Source organism: Molothrus ater, chromosome 3, assembly GCF_012460135.2.
Source record: "Molothrus ater isolate BHLD 08-10-18 breed brown headed cowbird chromosome 3, BPBGC_Mater_1.1, whole genome shotgun sequence".
NCBI classification, from domain to species: Eukaryota; Metazoa; Chordata; class Aves; order Passeriformes; family Icteridae; genus Molothrus; species Molothrus ater.
In genome coordinates, this window is record NC_050480.2 from 85,477,744 (window position 1) to 85,492,943 (window position 15,200).

At 32.9% G+C, this 15,200-nt stretch overlaps 1 protein-coding gene across 1 annotated transcript in view; it reads right to left on the reverse strand.

Moving 5' to 3' along the window:
• The window catches only part of CSMD1 (CUB and Sushi multiple domains 1), a 1,073,317-nt gene that overhangs the window by 163,481 nt on the left and 894,636 nt on the right, over window positions 1–15,200 (reverse strand). The window contains 4 exon segments of the mRNA XM_036380277.2: window positions 299–486; window positions 2,467–2,605; window positions 4,703–4,894; window positions 14,165–14,367. Of these exon segments, the coding sequence (XP_036236170.2) occupies window positions 299–486; window positions 2,467–2,605; window positions 4,703–4,894; window positions 14,165–14,367 (722 nt within the window).

Genomic DNA, 15,200 nt, shown 5'->3' on the forward strand with positions numbered 1-15,200 from the left:
TTTCACTATTGTCAAACTTTTTTCCAAATGTTACTTTTGATGTGCATTTTCTACCATTTTATTTTTTTTCTGGAAAATGAAAATGTGCATAAGTTATGTGAAAGAGATTTCATGAAACAGGTTTTCTGTGTTCCTTCACACATTAATAGAAAAGAGTTTTTAAAACATACATTGATGCATAAAGGTATTTGGCAGTTCAGTTATGAGTACATAAAGAAGGAAACAGAATTGAGTCTCAATAATTGCTAAATAACAAACATTTTTTTCCCTTATATTTAGACTACAATGAGAACAGTACCTTTATAGTCAATGGCAAATCCTGACATTCCTACAGAAGCATCACTGCGAAAAGCCAGAAACAGACTGTTACCACTGCTCTCTATTCTTTCAGGAGCCTGTGAGCCTTGAAAACTGCCAATTAGAGGACTGTTGGAATCTTCTCCTTCATAAATATGTAGAAAATCATAACTGGGTTCCATATTGAAACTGAAAATAAAGGGAAAAAAAATTAGGTCTTCGGGTTTTTTTTTTAATGAGTTAAACATTACTGTGACTGTAGTTGCCAATTTTCTTCTCCAGAAATAAATGTCTTTTTAAACATGATTCACAGTAAAAAAATTCACTGTGGAGTTCTTTTTGTCATTGATATGAACACCTTAAGCTTTCCAAAAGCCATTATGACTATCCTCCCACCTACCTTTAACGCCTTTCTCAAGACCTTGGAATCATGATTCAGAAAGGCTGCCTCTGACCAGAGGACCAAAGGAATGATCCAAAAAAGTAGCTTGAATTAAAAGTCCTGCTTTTTATTTGGCTAAACTGGATGACACTAGATCCACCCATTATACAAACATGTTTATCATTTTACAAATGAGATGCTTTCATGGATAGACCATTACCTTGGAACTTGTCTTTGTTCTTACCCAGATAATATCAGACATGATAAACTAATGTGAATTAATATTAATTCTCACTAAACCATCTATGTTATGCTATATTTTATTACAATTATATGCTTTACAAAGAAATTATGAAGATAATATGAATGGAATGTCTTTCAGAGGAAAGTGAGGTGACTTCAGGAGAGATCCCTGCTCTCTGGAAGGTGGCCAATGTTACTGCAATTTACAAGAAGGGTGCAAGAGAAAAACCAAGGAGCTCCAGGCCTGTCTAACTTCAGCTGCTGAAAAGTGTGAGTGTTACTGGCCTGCAACCATTTAGAAAATTTATTGGAAGTATAGCATAAACAGAAAATTCCATTCTATTTCTCATAATATACTCCCTGCAATAATAGTCACAAACAAATCTGAGTGCTAAGTAACTGTAAGTTTCTTTCATCTTATTTCAAATGGAGCATTTGAGTCGAGTTTTAGGCAATCCAAAGAAATATGCTGCTTACTACACCTATCATGTGACATCTTCAAGAGTGTAATTAGTCGAGAACTATTCTCATACAATAATGCTATTTGATAAAATACCAGAAAAACAGAATTACTATATTTTTATTTTGTAATTTCAAGTACCTTAGGATTCCATTCTTTAATTTTGTGTCTATCAATAGCTTTTAGAAAATAAACTGCAGTCTGTAATTAAAGAAACTGAAATTTATTTTATTTTGGTGTTGTTTGGTTGTCATTGTTATTTTGGTATTATGTTGCCTTTTTCTTTTTTTTCACAGAAAGGGTACAAATATTATACAGCAAAATTCTCAACATACCACTATCTCATCCTAAAAGAATCACAACTCATCAGCATTCCACTGAAGTCAACAGCAACATTATCATTCTCAGCTTTAAAAATCACACTTAAAACACAGTATCAAAAAATGAAAAAAATTGCATTTGCATCCACACATACAGCAAGCAAGATGATTATATAGGACTGATTCAATTAGAAATGACAAGCAGAATGCATGAATATGACTATATGCATGAACTTCAACGTGTAAAAATCAATGCAACACATATAGGTTGATTATGGAACACAGAGGAAATAATTAAAATTATGAAACAATATTATCTCAGTGTCTTTCATCTCTTGACTAAGTAGAACAATATTTTTTCTGATCTATGCATTTTAAGCAAAGTATACTTAGGCTGTATTTCTAAAAAACCTGAAAGAACTGACCTACATATAAAATTTCCACTACTCTTTCAGTCTCAACTATTAATTACAATAGCATAAATCAAGCACCTCTACAAATTAATATGGTCTTTAAACGATTTTTATTTGATATGTCACAGAAAGTTTTGTTTTTCAGGAGCATATTGGTTAGCAAATGTACCATATGGCTGTATATCTTTCTTTCACATTATTTGGAATCAATGATATAGCACATATTAGATATATGCTCCAGGACATAGACAGGGAATTTAATTAGAAGATTTAATGAATTATAAATAATGCCATTTTTAGATTTGACATTTGAAACCCTTTAAAACAAAGGCATTCATAGAGAAATGGTACCTTTTGAATATCAAGGCAATGACGAAGTCAGGGTTTACTTTTATTCTCCAGTCACATTCTTTCCCAGGAGGATAAGGCTGTGGATAGTTAGGCGATAAAATAACTCCTGCTGGGCCTGTCAGGTTTCCGCCACATGCAGCTGTTGTGATGTAAAAAGAAATAGGAATATAGTCACATGCTAAATTCACAAACACATACTAGCTTTTAAGTAGAAGAAAATTACTTCTACATTTACCAAAATTAGTATTTTTTTTTAATACAGATCTTTCCCACTTCTTGTTAGCAAAAAATGTTCAATTTTCCTCCAAAAAAGTGATCTCTGTTCATATGCAAAAGCCGTAAAGGAAGCAATTTTTCTAAAGGAATAAAAATAAGAAGTTAAATAGGAAGTCCTGTAGATTTTTGGTATTAATCCTGTATCTATCATGCTTAAAATTTCTTATGTACTGAAGATACTATAAAAACTGGGAAAGCTCAATAGTAGGACTCAGGTTGCAGTTTCTATTGACCAAAGATGTGGCAGAAATCAATTTGATTCACTTACTAAAAGATATTTCCCAAATCAAAAATCAAGTACATTGATTTTGTTACCATGAATCGAACTTTTAAACAGATAAAGAATCCTACTCTTATAGATGATAATCACATCCACAAAGTCTAACAAAAGTACATCTAACAAAAAAGTAAAGTATTCAAGACAGGTTGCATCTACATTACGAAGTCAAGTAAACTAAGAGAAACACACTTATAGTGCAAAACAGTTGGTACTAAGGATTTGGAATTTACATTAAACATTTTAAAGAGATTTCTTCTCAGGCCATTCCATTTATAAGTCAGCATACAAAAGTAAGGACTTAATGAAAATTTTAAAATGAGATATAATGGCTTTACAAAGCTCTTAAGGTTTCTACTATTGTCATGTCTACACCAATGATTACTTTAATCTGCTTTCTGCTTCAAAGTCACCTTGAGTATATGGAAGAATAACAGTAATTATGTATATAGTTTTTTCTCTCTTCTTTCTGTCCTATTTCCTTCTTTCTTTTAGGTTTATTTTATTGGGGTTTTACACTAGATTTTAAAGAAACATGGAGTGATTACAATTGCTATTTAAAATAAAAATATTAATCTTCTCAATTTAGATACCATATATATTATTTTAATTTTTCTTCAGATATTTACTTTGTGAATTATCCCAATATATTTAGTAAGCATTTTCATACTGCTTTGTACACTGCACACAAGGTATCCAGATGATAGTATGCTGATTATGTGCTTCTCCAATTCTGTTAAATAACAGTCAGAGAAACTATCCTTGAATCCTTCACAGTAGTTTTGCTTCAGAGAAACAGAGGGACTGCAGTTGTTTAAGGATATGTTATTAAGGATATGCTCTTTTGGATAGTGTCAGTCCAAAATGCCTTGTAGAAAGGAATAACATTAAGTTTATTCCAGTGATATTCTATCTGGAATTAAGCATTGCTAAAGTAGTCTTCATTTAATTATAAATCAGTAGGCAACAAAATAACAAGGATTTAAAAAATTACTATGCCTGGCAGAAAAAATTTGCAGATGTTGATTACTCCTAGAAAATCCACATTAATGACCTGAAAAATACAATTCAGCAAAACTTCTAAGCCTGTAATTACTGTCTACTGGCAAGAACCTCAGGGAAACCTTTACACAATCTAGCGCTATGGATCCACCCTCTCCTGGTGCCATGGAAATATATCTAATTTCTTTCAATAGCATTGTCACTTGGATCTCCTCCTCTGCATCTACTTTTTCCAATAAGTATCCATCTTCCAAGGTATTGCACAGGATGTGTACTTAGTCTGTAAGATAACTCAGAAATATATATATAAATATTATATATAAAAATATTTTGGGAATAAATAATGGATCCCTAGTTTATGAAACCGAACAATTATATAGAAGAACATTTTAATGAAACCATTTCAACATGAATATTTTTATCCAAATCACCACTTCTGCTTACTTATTTCTATTAGATTTTGTAATTTTTAAACTTTTATGGAGTTTAAGAATAAAGTAAGACAATCATACCCAAAAAATACTGTTAATCAGGAGAACAAGATTCACGTTGTCTGTAAGTACAAAATAACTGAGCTCTGCAGAGATCATCACTCCAGCATGAGCACCATAAGCCCAGTAATTGAACAAGAAATCTGATGTGTATTAGTCCTAAACAGAGACTAACATCTCATCATAATACCTATGCATGTAGGGGGATCAGGTTGCCAAAAGAACCGGTTATTCAGTTGCACACACGTAATTTTAGCCTGGCCTTGCAGCTGATAGCCTGGGTCGCACTGGAAGGTGGTGGTATCTCCAGGTTCCCTGCTGTCTCCATATCTAGTGCCATTCTGTGGTGTCCCAGGATCATTACAAGTTGATGCAATGGAAGCTGCAAGGGAATCATGAAAGAAAAGATGTAAGGTATAGATATTTACCCTGCATAATCAAATGCACAACAGGTTCACATTAGCATTCCAACCAGAGGCAGTATTATTTACTCTTCAGGTAATGCAGGAAGGCATTTTGTTTCTTTACTCTTACAAAAATCTGCCCACTGAGATACATCATGATTATGTTGACTTCCTGCCAGTATCTTTAGTATAAAATATGGACTGATTTTGTCCACTTAGCACATCAAAAGAACTAATAACTCCTTTTCTCTCTTTAATATTCTGGTTATCAAAATAATTTTGATACCTTTTGCACAATAGGGTAAGTATAATATTGTTATTTATAATGTTGTTCTATAGTCCTACTATCCTGCAGCATGCAAATCCTCCTTACCGTTCTGGATAAATCAAACAGCAGTTTATGCAGCTCTGAAGTTTTCATTTCGGGGACAAGAAACAACTTTCTTAGAGATAATTTAAATTGAATCTTAGCAAAAATACCTCACTTATGATCAGTCTTCAGTAGCTGGATATGGATTTTGCTTTCTAAAAGACTATATTATTTAAAAAGCATTGTTAAACTAAGCAGAGCAATCAGTACGACTTAATGCAAATAATCACTCAGAAAGTGGATACACAGATATACGTCTAATACAGGTTTCTGGAAGATGTCAGGTCTCTTCTGGATTTGGGTTCTTTTCTACTGGCTTCGGGTTCTTTTCTACTGGCTTCAGGTATTGACATCCTGAGTTACAATAAACTTTGAAGTCTTCCATAGGAAAGAAGGTCCATCTCTTGAGACTAATGTCCCTACTGAATTGCACTGTTTCCTGTCACTCCTTACCCGAACATCTTTTTTCAAAGAACTGACTACAACTGTGAACAAAAACCAAAATAAGAAGTCATAAATCCAGTTATGTCACAGTTGCCATGAATGGTACTGTGTTTACCACCAGTATGCAATCTTCCTGTCCATAATAATTCATTTACTGAATTAAAAGCTGCATCTACTCCTTCTGTCCACACCGAAAGAGTACACCACTATAAGAAACAGCAAGAGCAGCTAAGCATTTGCCAACTTGAAACAACTACCAGGATGTAGAACTGGAAAAAATTTTAGAATTTTTTTCTCCCTTTGTTGTAAATTTTAAGAAGACAGAAAGGTTGAAAAAAAAAAAGAGTAAAAGAAGAAACAACCAACAGGTCTTAAAGTGGATTTATGCATGTTCTAGTGTATTGGTGGTCACAGATAAATCACAGAAATTGTAAAACGTCTTTATGGGAGAATTCATGGATTATTATGATTAACATTTAGAAACACTTAGAAACATAGAAACTTTGTTTAACATTTTATTATTCATAGTTTTTTGTTCTTGATTCCATTTCAAAACAATAGATCTCATACTTTGGATCATTCCTATATGCAAATGAAGTAAAAGACATGGTAGGTTTTTAACTGTGGTAGACTTTTTTCCACTAGGAATTAAAGTAATAGCTGTCACTGGTAATGAGTACTGTGCAAGGATTCCCCAGGCACCGCTCTGACAACTTACATGACACCCCATAGGAGTGCAGATTACTAAAAGTATGTTTGGCCACAAGGGAATGAAAGCATGGTCACAACCTCAGAGAAGTTTTTCCTGATGTGACAGACAACAGTAGCTCTGAACAATGGATTGCTCTAGTGCACATCTGTTAAAGACCTGCAATTCTTCCAAATAAATGAGCACAAGCCAATCTCTGCTCTTAATTGCTGTCATTCTTTAACATATCTCTGAATAGATTAATTTTCTTCTTAAAAGGCTATGCTATATAATATCTCAGCAAACACTTTCCCCATTTTAACTGTGTCAAGTATCCAACAATTAGAAAGGATAGATGCCTTCTAGTAATAATTTTACTGTTAACCTCCATTTCTCATATACAAAGTTCTAAATTTTAAAAATTATCACAGATATTTATTAAACACCAAAATATTCTTTACACTTTTGGTCTTGCAGCCTCAGAAGTTATTTCATGTATTTGAAACCAACAACCTTTTTATTGTGCCAAATAGACTTGATCCTAATTAAATAGAGCACCAAACATTTAAGCACTGATATGCCATCTAATAAAGTGAACATTTAGACAAACTGTCAACTTTTTAACTTGCCTCCTTTCCAAGTTGTTTTATTTCTCAAGAATCCCAAGAGATTCTGTAACTGCATGAAAATTACAAGTCTGATATTTCTTCATTTGGTATTTTGTAAATATCTGAAGGGTATAGAGGTCATGTGCATTTATAAGTAATCCAGAAATTAAAATCACCAGCTTTTTGTCACTACACTTCTTTTATAACATTTAACAAGTAAAACATACACACTGTAAAGCAAGGAAAGCAATAACTATTTTTTAAGCTCAAGGACACAAAATGAAACTAAATTACATAGTTAGACTTTTAAAAAATGACTGAGAAAAATTAGGTTCTTAAAATGGGATAGTCAGGAGACAAGATGTGAATGTCACTAAGCTGGAAAATAAATAATTGCTCCTTCTCAGCTCTTGCATATGTGCTTTAAGCCTTAAGCCTACATGATACTCAGTGGTTTATAGAGTAATTCTCTGTACAGATGTCCATCTCTTAATGTCTCATCTGCTCAGAGCAGAACAAGCTTCTGTGTACATTCATGATGGAACTCAGAGGTAGGTTCCAGAAGAACAGACAGCTGAGAAAACCACAGATTGCCAAGGAATTTTCAGACCTCCATATGTAGACAGCCACTGTGTTAAGCCTCCCTGATTCTAATTAAAGAATCTTTCACAATCAAATTTAAGACTTTATTTGGTTCTCAAATTGTATTTCAAAGTTGATTTAAAATTGAACTGAAAATCAATTGGAGACTGCTTTTGAGAATATGACACTATAGTTGCAGGTCTGTAGACCTGCAAGCAAAATGTTAGATTTTTGCTTAATTTATTTTTTACATCATTTTTGGCTGGTATTCTTTTGCACCTTAAGGAAATAAAAATATCACCTTCATCCCTATAATTTTCACTATGGTTGTGGTAACAATCATATAAGCCATTTGCTGTAGTGTTGGGCTATAAACACCATTTTATTTCTAGTCCACATGGTTATAAAAACTATATAGACTTTTCCAGGCAATTAAATTGCACACACCTCTCTTGTTTAGTGCATTGTTTGCATAATAATAAGCTTGAAAAAGAATTTTGCTTATCAAAGCTGAGATGTTCATGGATTTGCAGTGATTTCAGACTAACATTGTGAAACAAAGAATAGTGTCTGTTCTCCAAAAAGTAACTCACATAACATATGTAAATGCACAGACTAAGTAATGTGCAAATTAGCATCAACAACATATTTAAATGTCATGTATTGTCCAAGAATGTAAAGAAAAAATTAACCCAAACACCAATGCAGCCTCTTTATTAAGGTCTGGAGTACAAAAGCTCATAAGTTAAGAGTTAACCACCAAACTAATCTACAAGATTAATTTTTGCTTAGTTCCACAGGAACCAAATGAAGAACTGTTACATTCTGTGAGGCTGAGGATGCCTTCCTCAGACCATGCATGGATTAAATGATGGATAGGAGTGCAATGACAGTTTCATTACCATGTTTTCATCACCATGTTATTGTGAACATGAAACGCAACATTTATCAGACAGCAAAAGACATTGCATTCTGAAACTATTAGGTTACAGACTTGAAAAGGGTTGAATTCTTGTGTCCTTTTATTTTTGTTTTAACAAGGGTTTTCTTAATGGATTTAATTTTTATTGAACTCAATTTATTTAGTTAGTAAGGTGGATATGTGATTCTGAATTATTCATTTGTAAATTTCTTTAAAAGATATTTTTGTGCTAGCTCCCTTTCCCCAAAAATTTAATTGTGAATCAATCTGGAACAATTGCATGATGAATTCCGGCAATGAAGGTTCTGTCATGGAAATACTTATACTACTTAAGTGTGGCAAGTTAGGCCATTAAGCCAGTGATTAAAAGATATTTCAACAGTAAAGGAATAATTTTCAAGAAAACAGTACTCAGTTCTAGATAGGTGACACAGTTACTGTAAAAGTTGGTGCTACCAAAACAAATGATCAAATGGAATTGCAAAGCTAGACAAAAGTAGAAAACATTGCTTAAGCAGATTTGTCATATTAAGCCCAGTGCCATTAGGAACAACCAAATAACTGATAGTTAAGTTTTTGCCAGAGGAAATAAGTTGTTAACAGATGTGTCAACATATGACAGAATAATTTCCAAATAATTGTTGTAATTACAATTAGTGTAAGTTGCTTACTTGTATTATCATAATTGGTGACTTATGTTGTTAATTTGAACGCTTAGACATCTTTAGTCATCACTGCTTATCTCTGCATATACTTCAATGTTGTTCTTCTATTTCTGGAGTCCCATACTGTTGTTATCAGATTTCTAAAGTCTATACCTCCTCAGCATGTTCTTATGGCTACAGATCTTCACAGCACAGGCTCCTTCTTCTGTATGTTGCTCTTTCTCAGTTCAGGGCTCCTCCAAGGCTCTCCTTGACTGGATAACCCACTCTCTTTTATCCCAGTCATCTTCATTGGTCACAGCTACAGCCCATCAAGGACAACTGGGACCTCCCGGGGCAAAGCCTCTATACACATATTCAAGTACATTACATTTCCTCTACTATATTTCCCCCTTTTCTTTTACTTACAGAACCAGGTTTTACATACAATACTTCAAGTATAATACACATATTTCCCCATGACTCAAAGGCCATGTACAACACCCATAGCTCCTTGCTCAAAGGCCATACTCTTTCACAGCTCCTTGACCCAAAGGCTATGTTCTTTTGCAGCTCTTGGCTGTCTCCTCTTCTACCAACTATCACCACAGCTCTTGGCTGTCTTATCTTCTACCAACTATCACATTGGTGTCACCAATCACTGTTCTTCTATTTCTGGAGTCCCATACTGTTGTTATCAGATTTCTAAAGTCCATACCTCCTTGGTGTTGTGTTCTTATGGCTGCAGATCTTCACAACACAGACTCCTTCTTCTGCATCTCATTCTCTCTCAGTTCAGAGCTCCTCCAAGGCTCTCCCTGACTGGCTAACCCGCCCCCTTTTATCCCAGTCATCTTCATTGGTCACAGCTGCAGCCCAATTAAGGACATCACAGCTGCAGCCCATCAAGGACAACCAGGACCTCCCGGAGCAAAGCCTCTATACAGATACTCAAGTACATTACATTTCCTCTACTATACTTCAAGAGCAAAATTTTAAAATATTGAGAAAATAAGCAAATAACAGAAAAATGAAAAGTGGACTAAACCAACTATACAAATGCCTTGTTGTTGTGTCTTTGCTTTTAATAATATGAGTGTCCAAAGTTCTTCTAATAAGACAGAAATATTAAAATAAATTGAGAAAAAGTGTTTTGCTGCTTAATTAACATCTTGACAGTTGTTTTACACTAACAAAAAAACAAATCACATCTTTGCTTGTATGAAAGCAGAGATAGGCACATTTTTAATTAAAGTGTATGCTTACACAATACCATAACTAAGAGAAATTTTCAATACTGCAGAACCAGAGACAGGCATAGAAAATTTACATAGATAGAAAAGCCAGGTTTTGGGGTTTTTTCAATTTTAAGAAGAGTGTGAATCAAATTATATACATCAAAATCCTTTGATGTATTGTATGACTTGAGGACCAAAATCTATAAAATCACATAAAGAACTATAAATTAATAATTTAGTTGAAGAAAAAGATACAATTCTCTTCAGTTACAACAGCTGAGAATTTAGCTGAAGAAAAAAAGGATAGACTGTAAGGGTAGAACTAATATTAGCTATTTTTAAACTAAAGCTATTAGAGCCTGTAAGAATGACAATATGACCAGCAACTGCCAGTGCTGATCCTATCATCTGTCACTTTTATTGTTTTTGCTAAACACCAAGTAAAAAAATCACACAGTTAGAAATAAAAATACCCAATAAAATAAATTTCAAGTCAATAAAAGCAATAGACCCCTTAGCATGGGATCCAAGTGCTGTCCGTAGTCTAGAGTAGATGGAGATTAAACATTCAGGGCAAGATTTATCTACTTCAACATAGGTGAGTAGTCTCATTTCAGATGACTTATCATATCCAAGATATCAGGACAGGACTGGAAGATAGGAGAGAGGACTTATGTATGGTTGTGTAACCTTCTGCAGTGGCAGATGGAGACTAGCCAGGATACTTTATGGCATGTCAAAGGAATCTAGACACCTCTGAAAAGGCAGATAGGATTAATTTCATCTGCCCTTAAATATTCAAAGGTTTGAAAATTACTGCTAGTAATTTTCAAACCTTTGAATTAAAAAAATTACTAAACTAAAAAAAAAATAAACTAAACTAAACTAAAAATATTTAATAAATAAACTAAAAATTATTAAACTAAAATTACTGCTAGTAATTTTAATAGTGTATCTAGATCTGTAGTTGATAAGAAGAAAAAGGCAACGTCAGATAGAAATTTATCCCATTTACCTAAGATAAGCAGGATAGAATTAAGTTTGGTTAGATAGCACTTTTTAATGGTCAACTTATGAAAGTAGTTTTTTCTGCCAGTAACTTTATTTGTAATAAAGTCAAAAACCAAATCTGCCTTTACCTTTTTGCCAGAAAGAGTTGGTGGACATCCCTGACTTGTAATACGCAACTTAAATTTATTTACCCCCCAGAGTTTTGCACACTGAACTTCACTTTTTTGTCCTTTTATGCACAACTGAATGGTAATTTAGGTTTTAATGAAAAGCATTAGACTGATTACAATTAACATAATCACTCCTGTCAGTTCATGTCCTCATGTTCTACATGCTGAGCTGACTGGGCAAGACAGAGCATTTTAACATTCAAGCATTTTGCAAGATTCAGCCAATTATATTTTTTTTCATTAAAAAATACCTCTAATTACATTTACAACTAGCAGTAAGTAATTCATAGGTGATATTTTCTAATCTACCTTACATTACCCTTTCACAGCACCCCTTTTTTAGTCAGACACAGTTATGACATTCTAGAGTACAAAGTATAGAGAGTAATTAGCACATTCACAGCACAGTGAAACAAATTCTCCAGATGAAAATTAGCACTTTAACATTTTAAGTTGCTCATTGGCCTGATATTCTGAAATGTATATCCTTTATCTGATCCCATAAATGGCTGTTATGGATGCAGACACTCATTCCAATTGCATAATCCAGTAGAGAAGCTGTATTACTACAGGTCTTCCAATTCTGTGCAATTCTGAACCTGAAATTTACTTCTTCAATTATAATTAAGAGTTAAATGAAATAGGCATTGATAGGTGCAACACTTGAAAATCCTTCACATGACACAAGACAAAAAACTTCCCAAATTGCCTTCACAGAACTTGTCTACATCTTCTACGTAGAACAAAATGTCTACATCTTCTGCAATTGCCAAAAAGAAAAAAAGTTTTGGCAACTCAGAAATCTTTTTAGAGTTACAAGCTACTAAAGTACTGAAATGTCAATATTCTGTGCAGCTTTGCTATTAACTGTCTGACAGTTTGAACACATAATGAATACTAAAGGATGTAAAGATTCCCACTTAGCAATAGTTTAATTACTTTAAATCCTTTACAGGTCAAGGCCACAGTGGTCTTCTCATTGCCTCAAGAAGATTAAATATACTAGACTGATTTTTAGATTAAATAAATAAACATTTACTTTAATATATTCCTTAAATCTTATTTTTCTCTCCTTACAATTAAAAAATTAGTAACACATTCCACTTGTCAAGCAGAGTAAATGAAACTATTTTCCCTATACTTGAGCTCTCAGTTCTTCATCACTAACTCCAATTATTTCCAGTAAAACATACTCTGCAACTGTCAGCACGATCACTCAGTGCATCCATCAGTTATTATACTAGGACAGGAAAATCAGTTATTCTGTATTATAGCTTTAAATTGTCTTCTACTCACTCCTATTGCCACTGAAGTTCAAGGAATGGTTGATAAACCAAACTGCTTAAACATTTCTGTCCTTTCAAAATTGGGGCATAAAGTTATTTTCATATAATACAACTTTAAATGTGTCTGTTAATCCTAACAAGAAAAAAAACTCATTTATTTCCAAAAATGTAAAACTTATCTTGTTTTTTCAAAAAGAAAACAATGAAAAGCATCATATTATTTAGCACATTGGTGAGAAACCTTAGAAACATTTATTCTGCCCTTTGTCTTTAATTCCTTTTACATACTTTTAACTAGCTTTTTAAAGCTGATGAAATAGTGTTTTGGGGGAGGCAGATACGGCATTCAGAAAAATACAGGAAAATTAGGTAAATAGGTAAATTTAAAATTCATTAGAGAATTAGAGACTAGGAAAACCCCAGGTTTACATCTTCATGCAACTAATAATGACTGAAACCTGATTAGGTCCCCTTACTTCTAAATGACGTCATCTCTGGATGATATGGATTAATGTGTGTAAATACTTCTACTCATACACATTAATTCCTAATTTTCCCATGTATTGATGAGAAATACATACATTATATCTAGGCATATAAGGATGCAAAGACAAAGATACATTCTCATATGTCCTAGCCCGTCTTGAGGTCAAAATAACATAGAAAAACTCCACATAACCAGTTTTAAAATATTGATCTCTTGTACAATATTGATCATAACTTCTCTATTAACAGAGAAGCTTTCACTTTATACCTAAAGAAAAATTTGATTTGTTTAATAGTAAATTTTTAAGTGTTTTTCAATATGGTAAAATGTCTTTTATTCTTTATCTTAATCATACAAAGAATGTTTAGGTCATAAAAATTATGCATCATGAAGCCACTGTTTTGAGAAAAAAAAATCCAACCAACAGAAACAATAAACAAGAAATAATACATTGTTAGGTAACACTGGCGGGAATATTTAAGATTACTGGTGCAGAAGAATAGTTCTGTATGTACAGACCCATTTTGACTTGTTAAGTAATGCTAATTAGAAAACGCTAAGTATGTGGTTGCTGTGGAAAACAAGGAATAAAAAACCTAAAACATTCAAAGTAAATTAAAAAATTCTCCCTAGTTGTAGCCATTTGCATCAACACATAATATAATTGAAATAACATAATTTCTTTTCTTCTAAAGACAGAGGAAGTTGAAAAAGAGTTGAAAAAGAGTTAATAAGTATAGGAATAATGTACATAAATATAAAATTATTATACTGGGGAGAAGAAAAATATTTACATACTTGAAAACTGAATGGAGAAGCCTGATTTGCTGATGAAGAAATCACTGTCGAATTGTAATGTTAAGGAGTTGAAAGTGCTGTGAATATCCTCTGGAAGAGCTGAGCCACTCCACTCTTTGAGAAGTATGCTGCTCTCAACAGGCCCATCCCATACCTTCAAGATGTCATGAGCAACCTCAGTATCAAAAACAATAAAATGCAGACTGCAAAGAAAAAAGTAAAAGTACTGTGCATTACTTGTTAAACACAATTACATGAAACTCCAAGCAATCATTCCCAAACTGTAGTTTTAAGATGGTGTTTAGGATTGAAAAAGATCTGGTAATCCAGCAGAGTTATTATTTTTCCTTGTTGAACAAGCTAATCTTGTAAGAGTCATGCAGTTCTGTTTTATAAAAGTCTGAATGACAGAAAATGCTATTATGGGGTATAAGTCCTCAAGACTTAACTTATAAGTCTATAAATTACCTTATTTTTATGTTAAATGTTTTATGGTATACAAACTATGATTTCATCAAAGGTTTAGTCTTTTTATTCAAATGAGGATAGCAAGAACACTGTTTTGCTTGAATTATATGCAACTAAAAAATTGTAGCAGCTACTGGACAGTAGAACACATAGCACAAGAAGTCCTGTAAGCATGGCATTTCCTTTCCTATACATAAAAAGGGAAAAATATAATAGATTGGATTTTTGCTAAAATTCATAAAATATAAAACTGTATTATAATAAAATAATCTGTATTTATCTTCAGGTGAAGAATTATATTTATTAAGATGTTCACGAATGTTATCTTGAAAGTCAAAAATCTGCATTGTCTCTAAGTCCTGAATGTTTACATTCTTAGTGCCGAAGAACTCAAATAGGTAAATATCAAAATGTCTCTTTTTTTTTGTTTCAAATAGTTGTGTGTTGACATTTCTTCATCTTATTCATCCTTTACTGGAAATCATTAATTTGAAAATTGTTATTTAAACAAAAATTATGCCCATGATGGTGTAAATTCAATATTTGGCTTAGTGAAACAGGATTACCA